The sequence below is a fragment of the Liolophura sinensis genome, chromosome 6, assembly GCF_032854445.1.
Source record: "Liolophura sinensis isolate JHLJ2023 chromosome 6, CUHK_Ljap_v2, whole genome shotgun sequence".
Classification (NCBI taxonomy): Eukaryota; Metazoa; Mollusca; class Polyplacophora; order Chitonida; family Chitonidae; genus Liolophura; species Liolophura sinensis.
This window is the reverse complement of record NC_088300.1, coordinates 62,919,197-62,941,997: the sequence shown is the minus strand read 5'-3', so window position 1 is coordinate 62,941,997 and position 22,801 is coordinate 62,919,197. Positions and strand designations below refer to the sequence as shown.

The 22,801-nt window shown below is 39.2% G+C and overlaps 1 protein-coding gene across 3 annotated transcripts in view; it reads right to left on the bottom strand.

Annotated features, from left to right (window-relative positions):
* Nucleotides 1-22,801, bottom strand: part of LOC135467925 (ephrin-A3-like) — a 153,041-nt gene that overhangs the window by 44,735 nt on the left and 85,505 nt on the right. For 2 of the 3 annotated variants that reach the window (XM_064745854.1, XM_064745855.1), the window contains exon 1: nt 13,897-14,524. The exons of the other annotated variant lie outside the window; for it this stretch is intronic. In XM_064745854.1, the coding sequence (XP_064601924.1) occupies nt 13,897-14,054 (158 nt within the window). In that variant the 5' untranslated portion in view covers nt 14,055-14,524. Of the gene's footprint in view, nt 1-13,896; nt 14,525-22,801 lie in introns of those variants that run through there. 3 annotated transcript variants of the gene reach the window in all.

Sequence of the window (22,801 nt, the reverse complement as noted above, 5' to 3'; positions counted from 1 at the left end):
TCTTTTTCATCGTTGGGTTAACAATGCTGGCATTATCTGGTCAAATGTTGACATGTCTTCGTGACAGTGAAATGACTGTGTCCCTGGACGGCACTTATTACATGAGCTTCAGACATGTGACTGACCTCAGTCAGTCAGCCGTATCGTCTGTGGTTTGAGTGTTCATAATATTCACTCTAGGCATATAGGTATGCATGTATATTTACTGAAACAACTATAGATTCCTGACAATGGGGAGTAAAACCTACTGTACTACACTTGTTGGCATATCGAAACATGGAACATAAACTTCAAACCTTCAAAACTTCCAAACTATCTTACCTCACACCAGACACTTAGCCAGACTTCAGGTTAAATGTCTTTAGGTTAATTTCTTCAAAATAGGGTGTCTCAAAGACATTGACATGACCTGCTAGTTACTTAAGCATATGCATCAAACTTCGGCAAATCTAAGTTTCTTTTTACCTAGATTTTGTGACTTAATTAAACTAAAGATTAAAATGGACGTAAAGGCCACATGGTGCAATGCAGATGTGTGCAGTATGTATATAAGGGAGTACAGATCAAAAGTAAGATACTCAGGTGTCGGAAAAAGTATAGCAGACGTTTTGGCAGAATCATGGAGAGAAATCCAAATAGACCATTACCCATGGGACCCTAGCAAAAGGTCTGACAAAAGGGTATATATACACGCATATCTGGGCCCAAACGGGACTCTTAAACCGTGGCGCCTTTTCGTGCTGCTGAGATAGGATGGTAAGGTAATCATGCATTTGCCAGTTCCACAAACGCATTCGGTCAGGATCTCAAATCCCCGAAAGACCTGCTGTAATTATTTCTGTATCAAAACTGCATATTCTTCTCCAGATCATACGGATCCATTAATCTGAAAATAGCATGGTGGCAAATCACCTGGGACTCACAAAGTGGAGACCAAACATACAGGCTCAGATACTCAACTGTCTAACATCACACAACTTCCTTTTCCCCTGGTTAGATAGTGCGCTAACTTTAGAGTAGTTCGGTATTTAGTAGGCCTATGCCAAAGCAAAAAAAAAAAAAAAAAACCCACAACTGTGGAGCTATTTTTTAGAGTTTGTTTTGACACCCAGCGTGATAGCTTCGATGCTGCACCTGCTTTAGAATCAAACCAGCCTGAGTGAGTATCATTTGTATACAGAAGTTACATACCATCTGCTTCTACTAACACAAGCCCAGAGAAAAAAAGACAGAGACCAATAGACATCTAAACTTTCCAATAAAAAGCATGCTTACTTTACATAACACCACTAGTTTTAACTCTAAAATGGCTTTTTGAATGCTTTCGCAGTGCAATTTTCAATTTTGTCAAGGTCTGGAGGTTGAGCTTCTGATGGCACCCCTCTTTAGGAAGGGTTTTGACCGTGCTCTGGAGGGTTCTGACCCTTCAGTATTGACCACTGTGCCCCTTAGTTAGCTGGTCTTTGTCAGAGAGTGCTGAAGCCAGACACCAAAGGACTACAGCCAGATTTGTGGCCAACACAGTCACTGCACACTGTAATCCCATTTAAACACTGTTACAAACCAAATCTAATCATTTCGCTTGACTGGGTAGACTAGGGGCTGCTTGCTGTGTGAGAATCAATCCACACACTTCGGTCCTAGCTGACCAGTGCCTGAAGACAAGGGGGTGGGGTTGGCTGAGCTGGGGGGGGAAAAGCCAAGGAAATTCCAGCAGTTCCTGACGGGCTTGGGCCAGGAAAGCCAGGAAAGCATGAATACCAATTTCATTTACCAGTGAAATGAAGCAAAAGAGAGGCACAGAGGAACACTTAAGTAGACAGTGGGGGTACAAGTGGACAATGTAGGGTCTAAACTAAGCGGAATGCCATTACAAAAAAACAGGAAAAAAAAAACGTCCAAAACATATAGTTCACCAATATGGATAGTCACCTAAACTGCTTTCCACAATATAAACAAGATGTTTTTATGTTTACACCTTTTAAGATTCACAGTACCTATAGCTTTCAATAAACTTTTTCATTTCATTAAGTGGAAGATGTGGTCAAGCCACTAAACAGAATTCTTCCAAAAATAGACTCCTATTCACATTTGCAGGCATTAATCTGCTTTTTTTAAAATCACTTATGCTAACATCGTATTCATTTGGTGCTCAGAAGACAAGAGTTAAATGCATAGTGAGTCGCTTAATCATTTAGTCCCGAGGCCAAAAGAACAAAAGAGTTGTCTGAGTTGTCAAGGTAAGCCGAGTGGAGAGTCTAAAGTGAGCGTTATCATTCCCCCAAATCTGACATGGAGTGACAACAGCACTCTCCACCTGGCCAGCTCTATTTTACTCATTAAGGAGGAGACCTACAGGTGGGTAGGCCATCAACCACCCCAAACACTTTGATGTCTTCACCACATCAAACATGCAGCCGCATGTGACTCAAGCATAAATCATACAATTAAACCATCGGCACGAGTGCAGTATTTAAAAGGTCACCTCTGTATTTTACCCCATGCTATATCCTTAGAGAAGAAACATGTTTTCATGCCACTGCTAATAGATTCTTCCGACTGACCAGAACAAGTTCAACCCAGCCATTTACTGGCTTAACACTCAGACACTTAGAATTCTCATTAAGAAAGGGATGTGTACACTTGAAATACTTCACATCACCAGGACCAAGAACCTATACCCATGCAACATCCGATTTTAACACTCAATATCCTTTAAATGCTTCTGATGAAAACTATATAAAAAGAGGAAAAAGCTCATCCACTGGAAAAAAAAAAATGAACTTATTTGTACTCTGCACTCTTTTCATTTCCGTTCACATCGTGTACGAACACAGGTCAAACATTTTTTGTTAAATGTCTTGTAAAACATACAACCTGTCCAAAAACTGCGTAGTAGTATGTCTGAAGTCCATGCAAATAAACAATACTGTTCAGGTATAGATAACTTTCAGCATTCCCTTTAACTGTCTGATATAAAGCACAGTAATTAAGATTTTAATTGGCCATATAATCTCCAGGATAAAATACTTCAGACAAGCAGGCAGGGTTTTTTTTTTTTTTTTTCCTTCCTGTTTTAGAAGTGCAGAAATCCTTGCCACAGGAGTGAGCAGTCTTCATTAATCCTTCGTGTAATGCAACTGTCACATCAGAAGGCCTAGTCCTGTTCTAATGGCACATGCTTTAATGCGGGTTCAATCTCTTTTCTCTTTTACCACTGCCCCATCTCTTTGAATGGATAATCTTCAGTTATTTAACCCTCAAATATTTGCCACTGTCGTGCTTTGCTGAACTGCCGCTACTGTTATTTTCAGCATCAGTTCACGCAATTTGGATTAGCACCATCACCAAGGTATACCCGGCATCTTTCTTAGCCCCGTCAATGACCTTTTAATTCTCATGTCATCCCAATGTTTGATAGGCGCTGACAGTCTCCAATTTCACACCAACCCACTTCTATTTAACACCTATAACTTTCCACTTTCACCCACCACTCGAACGGAATACAACAATTTCCACAATTTGCATTACTGCAGCACTAGAAGTGACTTGCTTTTAACGTGGAGTAAGATCAAAGACTATCACATTTCCGCTGATACCCTAAAGAAAAAAAATATAGTGCCTGTATTGATTTCCTTGATAGAGAGAGGTCTGGTGAATAACCATTCTTCTCAATTTCGTACATCCATAAAAAAAAAAGATTCTCTGACCGTCTGCATTTATCACATCATTTTTCACTATATTTCCGTGTTTACAATAGATTATGGAGGCCAGTCTTGTTAGCTTGGGATGGCCAGTGTATGTATGGGTTGTAACTTCACTGGTTGTAATGAAATCCCTCAACCTGATATTACACAGTATGTAGCCATTCACTACTCGACAACTACTGCAAACTGAAGCCAGTCTTTCAGCGACAAAATCCATTGACAACACCGCATGGCTCATCTTTTGCTCCTACATTCACCGATTGCCTTGAATACCAACCAACCATGAATATCGTATAAAGCATGATTCGATCCAAACTAGCCCAGCCCTCTACACGTCCTTTCTCCGCACAACTTAGCGCCACAATGTCCCTTTGTCTCAGACCTTTCCACTCACGTAAATGTTCGGGGAATTCTTCCTTCAGGCTCAGCCGATTGATCGCCTCATTGGGTGGCACAATCCAATGGAATACGGCTCCCTGACCATCTGTTTGCCTTACATTAGTTGAACAGAAACTTAACGTAACTCTCCTGCTAAGACAAATTGGAAATGCTTGTCGCAGGTATTAAAGCTTTCAGTGCTCCAAATAAAATCTATAGAGACAGTAATTCAGAACTGCTGAAATTTAACAGGTAAGTGTTGGCCAAATGGACCACCATAAAGACAGGAGCCTAATGGGCATTCCCAACTGGTTAGTGTACACTGGCACCATGCAGATGCATCTATTATACTTGATTACCGAAAAAGAAAAAAAAAATTCATGGGAACAGCTTTGATATGGTATTTCTGGGACAAACTGGGTCATTAAGGCATACAGTTATTCCAATGAATTACTACTTCAGGGATGGTTAAGGTCCCCCAAACATGAAAATGCCATTTCTAATTGCATCTTATGGGATGTTTTTGGATGCAAACTATTTGTATAAACTTGAAAAAAAAATGTTTCTAGTATATTATTTTAACTTCTCTTGCTTGGGCTTTTTGGAAAATTCAGTTATGTTCATGATACTCAGTTTAAATATATGAGTGAACGTCTTTCTATTGTCTTGGATAGGTGCGAGTGTTTGACCTGAAAACAATAACACTGTGTCTCAAAACGTCTGGATTCCTGACGGAGAAAAATATAAGGAGCAAATATGAGCTGGACTGAAGATTATACACACACAGCCTCGGGACTGAGCACGAGGACCCACAAAAAGGCTGGGGAAATGGCTGCTTAACCGGCCTGGCTTCCACCATACTCATTCCCAACAGCATGTCTTCACGCTCGAAGCATGTCAGACAAGCAGTCCCCCATCTCCATGAAAACTCAGATCGCAACCAAAATAACCACCCAGACTTACAGAGCTCTTGCCCCCACAAGGAGGTGCTCTCTCCTTCAGGTCAAAGTGGTAACATTCAAAAGGTTTAAAACGAAAGGGGTAAGTCTCTTCAGCATCCAGCCCTCTGTCACCGTGCCACTGGTCATCTGAGGCGACATACCTCTACGTGCCAGCTGACATCACAGACGGATAACAACACCACAGCGGCTCTTCTACTAAACGAGCCCGAATACATAGCAGGAATCGCTGTTTTAAAAGTGTTGATGAACAAATTCAAGGGGCGAGACATTTACTGACTCGGCATGATTAAAACTTCATGACAAACCTCGAGGCAAATAAGCTCGGCGCGGAAAAAGTCCACACCTCTTAACAAGATAAATTTCTCCCAAAGCACGACATGAACAATTTTATTACAGTCCAGCCACTGTTAACTTTACTTTAAAAGTCTATCCTTCCATATTATGAAATGTAAAGGCCTATAGGTAAAAATGAAAAGTTACCTAACCAAGTCAAAAAAAAAACCAAAAAAAAAAAAACCCACACCATCCAATCATGCTTATTAAAGTAAAACGAAGTGTGAGAAACACGGAAGATTGCATCACACTGTTAACAACCTCTGATTCCCACGGCACTTGCTCACCTTTATAATTTTCCCTGCACGACGACAACGTCTATGTCTCAGTTCACATCAACATTTCATGACTCTTCATAATCACATGTTTTTTCCCCTGCTTTGTTCTCAATGATCCTTAATTATGATCACGTTAACCTTGTGAGGTTGAAAGCCTTCCATGCTACTGGGCAGTTCATTTATGTTCACGTATATGAAAACTAACACTTCCATATAGATGCTGATCCACAACATCTAGGTTTTGCACAACTTTATCTATACATGCTGACAATATGTTCAATTACAAGAAAAAAGATGTCAATTTCAAAATTGTACAGTCCACTGGGTGCATTAAAACAGAAAGGAATGCTGTACAACCTGTTTAAAACGACAAAAACATCCCGAGAACAAAACTAGATATCCAATAAGTATTTACATACATAATTCTTTGTGATGGTAAGAACCAACAATCAGATTGACTTTTTCTTTAATTACACGTATTTTGTCATATTTAAGACACTGATGTATATTGCTTACAATAACATGCCATGCATATACTGGATTGTTCGGCAATACTTAAATGTACATATATACACTACAAAGCTATTAGTGAAGTGCCTAAAAATATATGTACACACCTTAATAAAACATTTTCACACAACCACAACAAAGAATAATGATATTTGATTTTGATTTATTAGGTGTCTAATTGTTACTTCTTATCAAAAGGGTTTATGTGCTGTGAGCTTTGGAGCACAAACACTTCCTAATAAACTTTACCTGTATCATTAGCATACAGGTAGATCTCCCTTTGAACTTGACGGCCATGAATGCTTTGGCGAAAAAAAAAAAAAGAAAAATCCTGATAAAACAGTACTGACACCTCAGCACTAGACTGACCAGAAGCTCCGAACATCAGATCTGATATCTCACTAAAGCCACTTGTCTGGTTTCTTAATCACACTAAGCTATATATCTTTGCCTAAGAGTGAAGTTCACAGACACATATCTCCCCAGGCTAGAGGACAGCTCCACTAGCTGTCCTGCCACCTCCACTTCCACTTAAGCTCAAACAAAGGTGTTTTCATTTAGGACAACTTAATGAGTTTCTTTAATGAAAATACTTCTGGGCTTTCTCCAACGGGAAAGGCATTTGATTAGTTAATGAGAAGAACATGGGGTTAAATCATCAAAAAAGACTAGAACTTCAGTTCAGGCCTTTCTTTGAGATTCTGTCTACACTGAGCTGTGTATGTTCAAAAAAAAAAAATGATGCGATGTTTATCCCTCTAATACATATCACAATAAAAATAGCACACAGCTGCCTCAAAGGCAATTGGCTTTGTTCATTAACAAGACAATCATTAACAGAGACAGACATATCTAATCATAACCACAGTGAATGGTTACCCATTATGTCTCCACAATTCAATTTTATTAGCGTTTTATTTAACAAAGTTTGAAGATCTTGATTACTTTTTTCAGTTTCATTTGTTTTTTTAATGAGGGAACAAGGGAGGTTGAAGGGAGAGAAATTTGTGTCTATATATCCAGGTTATGTCACAGAAACTCATATTTGTGGTCTACAATTTCTTTTTATTTAAAGCATATCACACCTCTTGACATGGAGGTCTACAAGGTGACATTCTCCCCCACCCCCCCCCCCCCCCCCCCCCCCCCCGAAATCTTCCTTCTACAAATTTAAATGTAACTTAGAAAATTTTACATTGCATTTTAAACAATGTACTTCCTGTTAATAGAAGTGTCTTTTTCACCTGAAAAGTCATGTGCATCACTCAGCGTCTTATATAATTTACCCCCTGATTTAATCACATCCCTACCTGGATGTGTTGTCTGGTTGTATTCAGCAAATAACGGATTGACTGCAGCTTCTACACGGGCATTCCTAACTGAGACTCAGTGAGCTTAGCAAGCAAAGAATTTTACCTATGTGCATTAATAAAGATATCAGTGTGAACACCATATGGTGCATTTCCAGCCAGTCTCATGAGAGACCCCTCATGCACAGGGGTAAACATGGCACCCTAGTGAACACATGTCCAACTCATGGTATTTGGGGTTTAACCCAAATTGTCAGTAAAAATTATATGCTCATACTTCACCCCACACTGTTACCTACAATATGCAGCTTGCGGGACAGACTGAAAAAAAAAAGTGTTTCTGCAGAGAAAAGCGAAAATCTATAAAGCCTTCACTAGTCATTGCCATTATTCTGACAGTCCATATTCCATAAATAAAGAACATATGGACAGGTCAGACGCAATTCAGGGTGAATGCTAGCACAAGAGGAACAGTTACTTATTCCAGAGCTCATACTTTATTTACCGATCTACAAGTGCTTGTCTGACACGAGCACTGGTCGCATTGAGCAATGTGATATGGGGCTCACCCAGTATAAAAAGATCACAGGGACGTGTACTGTACGGGGCGCATATGCGACGTTATTCCTCGAGTGTTAAGCTTGTAGTCTATTATGTCCCCTTTAAACCGAGTGCTGTGTGATGCATTATTACATGGTTGAATAGAGCTCTGACTGCTAGTATGGATTGATGGTTCAGTTGCACTGATGTTTTTGCTGATTAGCTCCCATTGTTGGGACAGCTCTCTAGTAATCTCCTCATTCAAACCATGTCCATAGCAGCGCTTTTGTTGTCCGGACAAAATTACAGCTGTGAGACGACTTTAAATCATGAAAATAGCTGAATTTTCATCCCACTACAAATACTTCAAAGACTTTACCCCACTCTGTTTATGTAACTTAATAACTTAGCCCATGTGCAAGTTTGAAATTGTCCACGATTGACCGTAATCTGGTTTTCAGATGGACAAATGATGGATAAATCTGTGGTATTCCCAGATGGTACCCAGTTACTTCACTATTGCATTATATGTCTAAAGGATCTGTATATCCATCAGAAGTGTTGACTATCATAAAATAAAGAGATGTACCTACATGAACGCAAATAAACCAGATTCCCTTCTTTCAATAAATGTGCTTGTGGGTTTTTGAGGTACTCAAAAAATATGACTTCTTTCAACCAGATAAGGATAAATATTTTCACAAATGCACGCAAGTTACATAAATGAGAACTTAATTTCCCCAAATATTTACATGGAAGTTATTTTGTATGGAAGGTAGTTATATTCACACTGTGTGTCACGTGAGTTCCAGTGCTTGTAAACAAAAGGTAGCTAAGAAATGTGAAGGGGCATCAGATTTTCAGGGAACATAACAATACTTCTAATGAAGCCGTTTTCTTCAGTCCTTTTCAGAATTTGGCAAAAACTGCAACAATGCATGTTCAAATATGCATGAACTCAAAAGGGATAACACGTGTAAACAATGAATTTACATTAATTAAGAATGGACAGGAAACGTGGGAATATTTAAAATTTGCAAGAAGATATGAAAAATGTTGAGCATGTGGGTATTCAAAGATCAATGATGAAATCCCTCCTACACACAAACCTCTACAACAACATTAACTTTTCTCAAGTCCGCAAGTTAAAGTGGACAAATGAAGTTCGATCCCCAAGCTAATCACAGGTTACCGTAGCTATTTTAACTTTGTTTCATAAGCCTGCTAAGTTTCAGAAAATATTTCACACGGGTTTGCTGGCAAGTGTAACAGTGAGCTCCTAAGGAGGATATAGCTTTCCCTTCGCTTGTGCTCTAAGTTTGTCCTAGCAGGTTGACCAATCGTCCCAACATCCCGTTGACAGATGAGCTACAGGTCAGCTAACGCAGTGCGAACTGTCCAGCACCCGCCTGATCACATGCCTGCCTGCCTGCCTGCCCGATCTCCTCTATTGGGGTCGGAGCTACGCAAATCCTGGAATTTGCTCTCGATTTCGCAGGACATCTCACTAAGCAAACTTTGCGCGACACCGACTCCCTTCTCCACTCTCTACTGTCAGGAGGGAGAAATAGGCAAGACAGTCATTATCACCTCCTTTAAAACAGGGACAAAGTTTTGCCAGGATAAACCCATTGTCAACTGGAAGCAACTTAGGGATTCTTGCACAGGATTTTCAACCGTTCGCTACACCATAGAGTTCACATGCCACTTGCATGACCTGGTCTGGAAAACTTTCCCCAACTCATCAAGTGTAAAGTAAAAAAGATTAATGGCTCTTCCCTTGCCAGTGTTTTTGTTTTTAAAACCCATGAGCCTATTTGTCAGGTGAATCCAGGACAAACCTGGTTTATTTACCTGTACTATTTCATACCTCTCTATCTGGAGAATACCAACACCTTTCTATCACTCAAGGGTTGCACAAATCCATCTCATATTAGTATATTTAGTGCAGAAACTGGTAACGAGCTGTGATTACAACTTCAAAGGAGCAAACAGAAACACTTTTAATCATTTCAATTACTGATCAGTGCCTATCCAGAACATCTAGCTAGTCCATATACACAAAAAATATTCCACTACAAAAGACATACTCATGCCTGAATGTATTTATAGCTGACAGATAAAGACATGCCATCCACAACTGCAAATATGCAAAAAGCTATGCAAGAAAGATAGAAATTCACATAAAAGGCAATAAATAAAGGCAATGTGTTCATGAAAACGAAAACAAACACCTATTTGTAACTTATTACAAGACAGCTTGCACAAAACTGATTTGTAGAATCTGATTGGTTATAAAGTTCTGCCTCATTAAACACATACTGCACATAAATTTGTAAGTTTTTCACTAATAATTAAGCCAAAAAACATGCTTTAAATAATTAAACAATTCACTAATCAAAAAAAAACTATCAGTCAGAAATCTATCATCTTTTAAAATCCACAGGTTGCATACATCATAATTATATAATTTCTGCGAGACAGATCTGCTAAAAAACAACTTCTTTGTTGTGTACAATGCAAAAACGCATCACGTGTCTTAATTTCTGTAAGACAAACCATGGGAAGACATTGAGGGTACCTGGCGATTATTGAAAAGCAGCAGGTTGAGGCACTTCCTGCAGAGATATGGATACACAGAACTTTGTATATATCATTTGTAAGCTGGTATGAGACACCTGCCAAAGACCCCGCATTAGACCTCAAGGAAAAAACAGTTTTGGCGTTGAAGGCCAAAACCTGAGGACCTTAGAAAAGCTCACACAGCGACAGCCTCTTGCTAGATGCCCAAGTCTTCACAATGGGACATCTTGGCAGGCTTGATTTTTACAAGAGAAACATAAGATTTCATTTTTGAGAAACATCCTAGCGATTTCTCTTGCTCTCAAGGGTCACTTGTGATAGCTAAGCACACAGGTTTTAGAGCCCCAGAACCCCAGGGCCGCCACCCAGGTGTTTATCTGAATTTTACTTAACATGCCCAGTTATTCCTAAAGTAAACAGATTTCACCAGAAACAAAAATATGTCCAAAATTTTACGCTCCAAAATAAATGCAAAGTGCCACTCTGTCGCTTGCACAAATCAATTCAGTCTAAACAATGCTAAACAGCACAAAATGTGGAGACACTAAATTCCTTTTTTCTGTCTTTACTGGTTTTTTTTCCTTTAAGGCAGAGAAAGGTCATTTCTAAACAAAGAGGTAAATAGCAGAAATATGTCAACGGAATTGTGCAGGTGAGCCTTGTAAGTCACAAAACACAAAACAAAACAACCCGATTACTTCCACATATAGTCACATTTGAAATGTAGAGACAGACATGAAAACTTTGAAAGGTTTGCAGAAGCGCAGTAATTCAGCTTGGAATGTTGTGGGTCTTGAAGCGAACAGGCAAACATGAGGAAAACACCCCAGGATAGGAGAAGAAAACCATTTAGGCTATAGGACATGCTCTTTCTGCTAGCTTCTGATGCCTATATTCTGCACAATCCACATACGTCTGGGTTAAAGAAGTTGGTAAATTTAACCCGCAAAGCACTCAACTTAAAATTTTTTTAATATAACCTTTTTTCTAAGCACATCCCTTTTTTTTAAAATTCAATGGGGAATTTTACTGCAGTTATTAATAAAATGTGCTAATTTATAGTCTGAATTATTATTTAATATTAGTTATATCCTTGAAAAATCTCACTGTTTGTATGTATATTGTACTACAAAATTATTCCTTTGTGCTCTACTTTACTTTTTACAGGAAATCGTGAATGGTTTTTGTCAAAACTAACAATGCAAACAGGAAAACCCCAAGCTGGGGCCTCATGGTGACTTCAAGATAGCTCACAGCGTGATAAGATCTACAAAAGTCCTTAGCCAACAGTAGTAATCCAGTACACAGCGATTAAACTATCCAACATTTAGAAGTCCATTGTTGCTGTTTGAATTTGAACAAAATTGGCGTTTCAATGCGATTTGCCGATCTTAAATACGTTACAAGCATGTAATACTGTCCTTCGGTACACATAGCCTTTTTGCACTGCACAGAGAAGCCCATTTAAAATATTGTCCCACAAGTCATGCTTATCTTTAAAACGTGGTACGCAATTTGAGGGAGAAAATGCTCTGTTTTCATACACTTCGAAACAATGTTGCTCCACGAGACAAGTTCCTGGGACATATCGCGGACAAAATGACGGCTATGTGGGATGAGACAGAATTGATAGCGATGTATCTTCTCAGCACTTGTCCTGGCTATTGCGCAATTCTGCAAGAACATACTCAAATATAGCAATAATTTTATACATTTCTGCTGTCGAATGGGGAAGCGGAAAAGAGGAGAAAAAGGGTAAACTGGAATGGATGTTTGTTGGCGGGCCGACAGGAAAAGCTGGCCGCTGGTAACATTCTGCACTCGATCGCAGGCCGGCCGAAAACACAAGCGACGAGTCCGCGCAAAACACCGCGTGAGCAAAGCACAGGAATTCACCGTCGTGCTCATTAAATTAATAAATAACACAAACTATTGTATTATCACTGCAAAAATCTCTGACAATGTCCGCCTTGGCTTGTACACCCTGTCATTTTAATTTGAACACGTGATCACGTGTTTTTTGCAATACAACGCACAGTGCGTTCTAGCAAACAATTACGAATTGTCGAAGTGGAGAAAACTTTAAACTGGCGAAATGGCCACAGAGATCTTTTAGGACTATTATGTTTATCTTTTCAGTTTTCACGCGGGCCTAGATGTTGCTGATAAGGAATGTATTGAACGTAGTTTGATTCGTCGCTGTCCGGTGCAGTCCCTAATGACTGGGTGCAGCGTGTTTTCCCAGAGCCGGGAAAAAGATAAGCGATGTCCGAGTGAAAAGTTTTGGACAGCCAAATGACAGACGACCATTTTCCCCAATTGTACCACAACTCGCACTGTAACCCAGAACAAAAACGTCATTTCCTAGGCAGATAAAAATCAGCCAGACTTTGCTAACTGACCACAGAATGGTGCTATCTACTTTTCCTATACTATCTTTCGTGCAAGTTATACTCCAGTGCATGTCGTGCATGTCCACTGTGACAATGCATTAATTCTTTGTTCACACTTTGGCCTGTATGAAAGTTATCATCTACTCGCACTACGTGGTTCAATGTGCGTACCAGTGTCTGCTATCATTCTTTCATAAACAATAGGCGTTGGAAACTGTCTAACACGAGAAACTGAAGCTATTTGGTAAAACTTAAATTATGACCTGTGTGCAAATTGCGAAATGACCGTTCGTCCCACCAATCTATACGTTGTCTGCGATTAGGTGTTAGTATACCACAAGTAATAAATGTCTGCCGCATTAATTAGCGCTAGCCGATGCCAAAGATAATGACATTTCGGCGTGTGACAATAGATATAAACAGACAACGGCAACCTTGATGACTATCTGTCTAACTCACCTATATATAGTTTGTCAGGGTTATAAACAACGCTGTCAGATAAGTGCATACACAACTCAAATGTGTCATAATACATGCGAATAAATGTCATTTACTGCTATCGATGTATAGGTACGTATATATCCAATATATATATTTTTCCCTCTCGCAAGTCCAGCACATCCATAAGTCTAGGTATGTCTTAATGACGTATATATTATCCCTCAATCTCGATCCCCTTGAGTACTTTACTACATAACATTGACTGATCTAACATACCTGTCTGATGACAGTGCAATTAAAACGTTTTTTTTTTGTTCAATTAATTCTTGTTTTTTTTTTCTCATATGAACTAAGTTATAAACGGAAGTGATGAAATATCCATTTCACAAACGTGATGATATGTAACTACTGAAACTTAAATGGATCCACTGAATGAAAAAAAAAACAGTAATGGTACTTACATAGGATTTGAAGAATTCCAGTGTACAGCTGGTAATCGCTTTCCTCCACTGTCAACTACAGCAACCATTGACATGGCTAAAGGTAGTAGTAGGAACAGATAGTGCAACAACCAAGGCATTCTTACTAAGAATCTATGGAGAGTCGAACACAAACACATATTAATTCTTTTATCACTGAAAAATCCACGTGAGTAGATCTTGATATTCCATGCAACGAATGACAAAGACACTGAAGTACTATACCACGATGTTACGTTAAGGAATCACACTTTTCGGCGTTCTACACCGGTAGACCACTCTCATATCCGAATGCCCGTTACACCGCAAGGAGAGTTCACGCGAGGCTCACTAAGGCTGAGCTCACACGCCGCTGTCCCTAAGGCTCCAACTAAGTGAACGCTGAAGAAAACTTTTCCAACTACGTTTGATAAACAACCGGTTATAACTCCAATGAAGTGCTAGATAGTAGTTGTATGGTATCAAGTCCCGTTATATGTCCGTACACAAGTATATAGAGGCCCCGTGGGTAAGGTTGTCTGGTTATTGCCCTGAGTCCGTCAGGGAGGTCTACCCTACGTTCTTCCCTCGGCCGCCGTAGTTTCACTCGCTCCCTGTTCACCCAGGCTGCCTCTCAGCTACACTGTTAAGGCGTCCCTCTACTACACACGATCAATTCATAGGCCATGAATAGAACTGAAACCGACAACAGAGAGCCGGCGACCAATCAGCGCTCGCCATGCGCGACTGGCTTCTCCGTGGGGTTACGTTGGGGAACAGGAGATCGGATCAATGCTCAGAAACTCCCCAGGGCCCCTACCCACGTCTGACGGGCTATCACAAAAGGCAGGGCAAGAGGACAGCCAGAAATGCCTTTGGACGAAACCCTTGTCTTCAATCGTTGGCTTTTGAAATGTGAATTACCGTTCGGGCCTGTCAGTATCAGCCCGACTGTGTTGTACATGCAGATGAGTACCAGTCAAAGCACCTGTCCTTGTATCTGCGACACGGCCCCCCGGCTGTCTTAGGTCAAACCATCTAATCTAATTACATTCAGTCCATGGACAACCCATACATATCGTTTGCATTGCATTCATAAATTAAATATCACGAAAATCCATCCTTAAATATATATATATACAGGTGTTTGTATATACACAAGCCATAGAAACAAAACAAAAAAGAAACGACTCTGATATTCTGGTGAAAATGCAACCTATATTCACCTGAGATGGCTATAGAGCGTCTATGTCATGCGGGAACCGATTCGGAGTGATAATGATTTCTACCTCCGCAGCTATAGGCCACATCGGCGCATTGGACAAATTTACACCTGTTTAAAACACACTGGGGACCGATCAGTGCAAAGAATACGTCATTTTATGAAATGACTAGCGTGCCACACGAATGACATTAGGTAAGTGTCACCTATACTGCCAGCGCTACACTGAACGTATGAATTTTTACAGTCTACGCTTTTAAGTGCGTTCATACATGATTTTTTCCTCAACGCAGCCGTTTTCCAATCGAAGTCAATTTAGTCATCAAAGGACTGAATATATGTATACATATATACCCATCCATATTATTATTGAAATCAAAATATATAACAAAAAATAAGCAAGATATCTACAGGTGAAATCCTCCATGCATGTATCCTTCATTTACAAGAGCTGTTCATACTATATACTTCAAAGGTACCGATAAGATTATGCAGATCAGGGTGAGTTCAAAAAGAAAGCAGCATATGCTTTAACTGACAGGTTATAAGCCTGTCACAATTTGCACAGATATAAACGCACCATAACAGAAAGAATCTGTAATATATGTTGATTGAGTAACCCGATAGTTTTTTTTTTTACTTCGCGACACGCACAAAAATGTTTTGTATTCCCGATCGTGTTATCAGCTGTTTCAAGACGGAACAACAAAAAACACGTTGTATGTTAACACATAATACGCACTATACTGATATAAACAGCAAGATTAAAATTCTGCAGATGTACAATTGCTCTTGTGCGTTTAGAATACATAAACAGGACATATTTTCTTCCGATTAATTCTTTACAGCTGTGTACAAGTCATGTTTATCGTTTATAAACATATATTACATAATCGTTGCAGAATTATTCTTTGAAGATGACCTATGGCTAGAACCCATTTCAGAAGATTATTCAATTACTGCGAATGTATTTTCCGTCGAGTAAGTCTTACACGATTTAGACTAAGGTGGATTATATGAAAACCCGATCTGGACCACAACTCCATTGTTTTATTAATAATCCCACAAGATACACAATTACTTAACTATGCAGCGGGAGTATACAACGAATTGCCTTACAAAAAATAATAGTTGCATTATAGATTGGACCACAACAGGCTAATCGAACAACTGTAACGTCTTTATCTTAAAGTAGGATTTGTGCAATGGATTTATGTCTCGACCTTTAGCTTGGGTCGAGGAGGATTTAAGACACAAGATTAATGCGTTGGCAAGTCGAATCATGTAATAATGTAAAGCGGTCTGTTATAGCTCCCTTGTAGATACTTCATCTGAACGAACGCTAAACGCCGGCTAAACACAGCCTAGATTGTACATAGTTTCGAAGGCAGTAGTTTACTAATGGTGGTATGGCGTGACCGAATCTCGTCTCCTTCCAACAACAACACGCACAAAACCGTCCTTTAGTTATATACACAACTTATATGGCCACGTCCCATGGTGTCATTCTGGAGTAAAAACCTGAGGCAGAATTCCCAATAAAAACCTGAAGCAGAATTCCCAATAAAAAAACTTCGGCTCATTTCGCAAAAGCATACATATATATATATATATATATATATATATATATATATATATATATATATATATATATATATATTCGGAATTATAGTTTAAGGGAATAAAACAAACTAACTAACTTATCAAAGCAAGTATGCATTGTGTGTGTGCATTTGTTTTCTCTATCTCAATTATAGACTCTTTTTAACTAGGCCAATTAAAAATATTAAACAATTGAAATTTATTTAAATCGCGTCGTTGCTGTGACACTTCTTCCTTTTTATTTATTTATTTATTTTTTTTGTTAAAACATGTCAAGCTTGTTAGGAAAATACACTCATCAGAACTTCATCAAAGTCGTGTCAAACCTGCAAATAAACAGAACAAAAGCCCATCTTTGTGCTCAATTTTCTTAACAATATGTACAAATAACAATCCTTATATATCTGCCTTATTCTTTTACTCACGAATTGATCTATTAATATACAATCTGTCTTGTTACACAGTGTGATGTTCCTACAACATCCAGCCAGCGCCCATGGCATCGATGGAATTAACAAGACTGTAATATTATTAGTGCCACTTTTTTTCTTTGGTCAACGTTAAATGCATTTCAAAACGGTCTGCCCTCTTCTTTTTGACATGTCCGGTCACCGTAAACAATCTGATTCCGCCGGTCAGATTTTGCATATGGCACGCTAGCCCACACCGTTTGCTTTTCAAGAAAGCCACGGAATGATACGCTTTGCAGTTATCTCAGCACGTAAAAACACCTGCTCTACGATTTCAATTAGCCGAAGACTGCTCGCGCTAATCTATACGTGTATCAGTTACGCCTAGACAAATATTAAGACAAACACAAATTTGTCAAACCCTGTATGACGTAAGAATAAAAACGCCCCACCCCTAGTAGATTGGTGAACGGGGTCAACCGAGGCCAAACTGGCCTGTAAGTGCAATATAGATCACCAAGGCAATTAAAAGGTTGACAAGCACTCAAGTGAACCAAAAGGAGCCTGACTTATGAGGTAACAACTCCCGCTGGGCAGAAGATGCCTTGTTGTCCAGCCCACACACAGGTGGAGTGAAACCCCCAAGAGAGCCCCTTCAAAAGCTTGATTATGGGTAAACTATACGTTCTTACTTGTTCGCGCAATCTAGTTGTCTCCAGCCAGGGCAGTGATCAGTGAACACAAGGGACCTTTGTGCATATTAATCAAGGCTTTTCGTAAGGCTTGGAGTGGATTATGCCAATCTCGTACCATCTGCATTCATGTCCGACTTGTTAAATGCCTGTATGCACCATGTTGTCTAGTCGAGATCGTACATTGTATGTATAGCCAGTGTAACATGGATTTACAGAGGCGATTTTAGGCCTTCTACCTATTATTTACAACTTCCCAACAGTTTCCTTAGGCTATACTTATGTGTTAAAGTGACTGCAAATGAATACGGCGTGGATACTACGTACATATGTATACCTATTAATGTATATTTATTAACTGATTTCAGGGAATATAATATAATTATACACTTTCAATTTTATTCTCTTAACTTCATGCCTGTGTAAACATGAAACATCACAACTAAAATTTATCGTTGCAATAAATTCAAGATTTGAGTTTATTTATTTTTTCATCTTTTTTATTTTTCACTAAATAGCTTGACAAAACGTACGTGAAACTTGATATAATATCAAAGATACCCTTACATCACACCACATGTGCGCCATATGAGCATACTGGAGAGTTGAAAACATTTACTTCTGTTGGAAAACACACCTTCTACATCACTGGAATTGCAAAGTACGAAAACAAAATTCCAATGTAGATGGTCAATTGACACAAAGTAAAAATATTTCCGATAGTACAACACAAAAATTCCACGCAAAATCAATATTATTTTTGCTGGGAATTCGGTTTCTCTTGTTCTGGAGAGATGACGTTTAAATTCACAGGAGTGGTATCTCTGTGGTTAACTATAATATATGTGTCCAAAAAACCTCAACAAAAGTACAGTCAGCTTTAATAATGCAGGTGTGGAAGTCTTAATCGAATTCTTGTTAAGCCAGGTGAGTAGGGGTATACGGAATGTTGACAGCTTGTTTATCTGTCAGCTCAATCGAAACCCATATACACATACAAGGCCAGGATTGAAACCACTCTGCCCATGCACTACCCGCCTGCGGACACAAGCGACTTTTCTATTATAGAGTCAACTGGGCAAGGGCTATCGGAGAACAATGCTTGACCCACGCAAACAACCCACAACAACGGCGAAACGGGATGTCGACGTCAAAGGAAAGCATAAGGTCTTATACTAACAAACGATCAAGTAATGTGACACGGCTTAGCAAGCCATTACTGACTAATGTTGTGCTGTTGTAAATTGGTATGTTTTGCCCATACCAATCGGAATTAAGCTTTATACGTGGGGGGTTGTAATGTCAAGGTACAATTTCGCCTGGATGGAAGCTGGCATGCAATCTTGTGTAACAAAAACTCCGCCATTCCATCCATTCATCAACATGATTGCGTATTCGCCCCCCATGCCTGCCGTCAATTGTGGTTATGAACTGCTATCTGCATCTCCAGTCACGGAATAAGATATATAAAACCTTTATAGATACGAGAACGCAGCCTAGCAATGTACGACCCGTGCATCTTGTCAATGTATCATGCGCAGAGAGTATGGGTAGACCATATATTCATCATCACTCCTTATTCCCAACATGTATACAATTTTCAGCAATCACACACATGTTGCATATATATACTTGCAGTTTGTAACGAACGCCTATATAGTATACGGCATGCTCTGAACAAATGAACAAATTGTTAGCGTATTTATATATCTCTTGTCTACATGAAACAAGATATATATCATTATGTCTTATGTACCCGTTAATTTAACGTAAGTCGGTCATACGTAATATATGTTTTTCTGATTGCAGATAAATGTATACTTCTAAAATGCTATAGTTACATGGCGCATCGCCCATCTAGACACATTTAATTGAGGAAGAGAGAGATATGTATAATGACTTACAAATACGTCGGTATTTCTGACATCTTATTGTTCTTATCTACATTAAGTACAGTTTTGAAATATTTAAGTTAATTAACCCCAAGGGAAAAAAACTCACATTCTTTATATTATCAGGTTTCAAAATTTCATAAAAAGTATTGTTAAATTCCTTATGAAGTTTAATAAATGGCTGACCTTCATATATACCATGGGTGTGTTGTTAAACGGGTCTTCACTCATACGTGCATATATCAGAGACATTGAAATTAACTTTTTACATCTAAAATATTTTATTTTCATTGTCAAGCCGCACATATAGGAAAAGTTATAACATGCGATCGTGGCCTTACGTCTCAAATGCATGGTCAGCTAAGTGCTGTGTCAGTATTCTGGTAAATTTGTCTTTCGCGTGCATGGATGTAATTAACATTTTATGCTATCACACATATTTCTTACCTTGCTGGTAAAATTGTCATTAGAGTTCAATTTCGTGACAAAGACGCATGGAAACCATTTTCACGGATGATGTCCCTAGATACACATGGTGGCTGAACAATATGTCAATAAAAACATATTTAGAATGAAGAGTATATATTGTTTGGTTAGTGTGTGTAATTTCTTCACAAAATGATCTAAACTGAACCAATGTGGTAATAGCCACTATAGTCACATTTTTTAATATATGCCATTAAAATTAAAACTCGTGCACGGCGGCGTTTAATATACACACTCTACACAAGGACAAGCTGCAATGTAATATCTTATTGTTCGCGGCAACTGCAGCTTTATACTGGGGACGTATTTGGCACCATTTCATACATCACGACTGTCATAAAAATCCCCCCCCCCCACCCCTTAGATAGGATTTGAAGTATATATCGCAACCTTTTTTGATTTCAAATACAGCATCAGGATGAGCAAAGGGCTGTCCATCACACGTCTTCCATGTAGCATCAAAGTCGCACATCAACTAAACGCTAACCTTGTTTATACGTCAGTGTACAATAGTAAGTATATGTACAAAATATCGAACACTTTCACGAGTTCCATTTGCGGGGAAAAAACACCCATGTAGAACTGGCTCTATGCGATCGTGTTTGCAAAAGTCCACATTTGGTGGCATCCATCCTGGATTCATTTGTATTCCTCAGAAAATCAACACGAGACGTGAAAAAAACTGTTTACATCTAGTATAACTCATCAAGGAATATAGCGTGCAAGGCCTTTCCTATGTAATTGCATAAATTCCCTTCTATGTATCTTGATACTTGACACCAGGCGTCTCCATCAAAGGAAGAATGTTTGCCCAACTTTGTTTGTGTAAATAACAGAACAGTGGAAGTAATGGACAAAGCGTACTGGAAATCGAGAGACAGGAGTTCAAACGAGATAATATCTGGTGGTAATGATGGCTTTCTCTCAGCGACTGACCGGCCAGTCTCAGCGCCGTTGATTGAGTTACAGTCGACGCCATGATCTTCGGCAGCCCACAAACAACCCTTCGCCCACCGGCTCCCATCCGGGTCATCGCTGACCTTTAACCTTTGTCTGGAGAAACTCACACCGAGGTCATATATCGCAGAAATATACCCATGGGTCAGACGGTTGGGTTATTAGTCCAGTATTAGTCATGTATAGAGAAACAACTAGATTTTGGTTTCATTTCAGAGCAATATATCACGTGTACACTGTATGCTTATGAAGCCAAGGTCTACTTTCAGGGTACACGTGGAGTTCATGCACGTTGGAATGTCTAATGTAGGGTATCATAATTGGACATCACAAAACTGCATTCCCAGATTCCAAAATATGCATTATATCTTTCCTTCGTGATAAAGAGAACGCCAACGGAGTTTCAATTTAAGAACCAGGTGCCACTTTCATTGAACTATTTCCTGCGTAAGTGTACACTATGTCAGTGTCACGGCTCTGTATAATGTGACGTTATTGACGTAGGAATCTATGTATGCAACGGAAGTTTGGTAAAACTGCATGCTTGGACACAGAATATAAGCTTAAAATTGCATTCCGTTAACTTTTCATACACACGTCAGGTGAATTTTCTTTCCTGACAACAACTAATATGAATGATTAGGCTTTTTTCCCCCTCTCTCTCTCTCTATTTTCACGATTTTGTTGTAAGCATCCATTCATCATCACGACAACACGATACACATTATACTTGTTGACCCTGGCATAGATCTCTGTTCTCCGCATGTCGTCACCTAAATCTACACCTGGCAGCTAGGTGTATCAGGTCGGCCTTGTTGTCAAGACGACGTCACAACACCCCCCTGCAGCTGTCAGTCACAAGTGTCACAAGCCATAAAGTGACTCTCATATCTACCTGTCGCCTAGGACAGAGACTAAATCAAATTACATAACAAAGCAAACCAAGATGGTAAAGGTTAACACAACTTCGCTGATGCCGTTTCGAAATGGTCAAACTGCGTAATTTGCATGTGTATTCTTCTATATCATATAGTTTGTGATGTTAAACTGGTTGCTTGTATATGTTGAAAGTGTAGTGCAAAGAGAATTTTCTTGACTGTCAGATCAGAAATGTTATCCATTCTGTTCCCATTGGCGACATATCGACATATGTCCTAGGAGCCTCTCACCAATGAGGTCGCTGTGAGTTCAAGTCCAGCTCATGCTGGCTTCCTCTCCGGCCGTATGTGGGAAGGTCTTTCCGCAACCTACGGATGGTCTTGGGTTTCCTGCGGGGCTCTGCCCGATTTCCTCCCACCATTTCCGTCGTATAAGTGAAATATTCTTGAGTACGGCGTAAAAAACGAATCAAATAAATACAATACAAATTACTCCACCTTTGGTTAGGATATATAACCTATCTTTTAAAGGTTATTTGACAGTGAACAAATTCAGTAAAATTTTATTTTATTCTCAAATTTACGCAACATTTACTTACAAATGGCTAACAAACACAATCATGGCAGTTAAAGAAAGAACATACTAGCTTTCAAAATACTACACCTACGATGTAGAGGCTATCTTTTAAAGGTTATCTGATCCTAAGCAAATTCAGTAAAAATTTAGTGTACTCTCAACATGTTCGCAACATTTACTTACAAATGACTA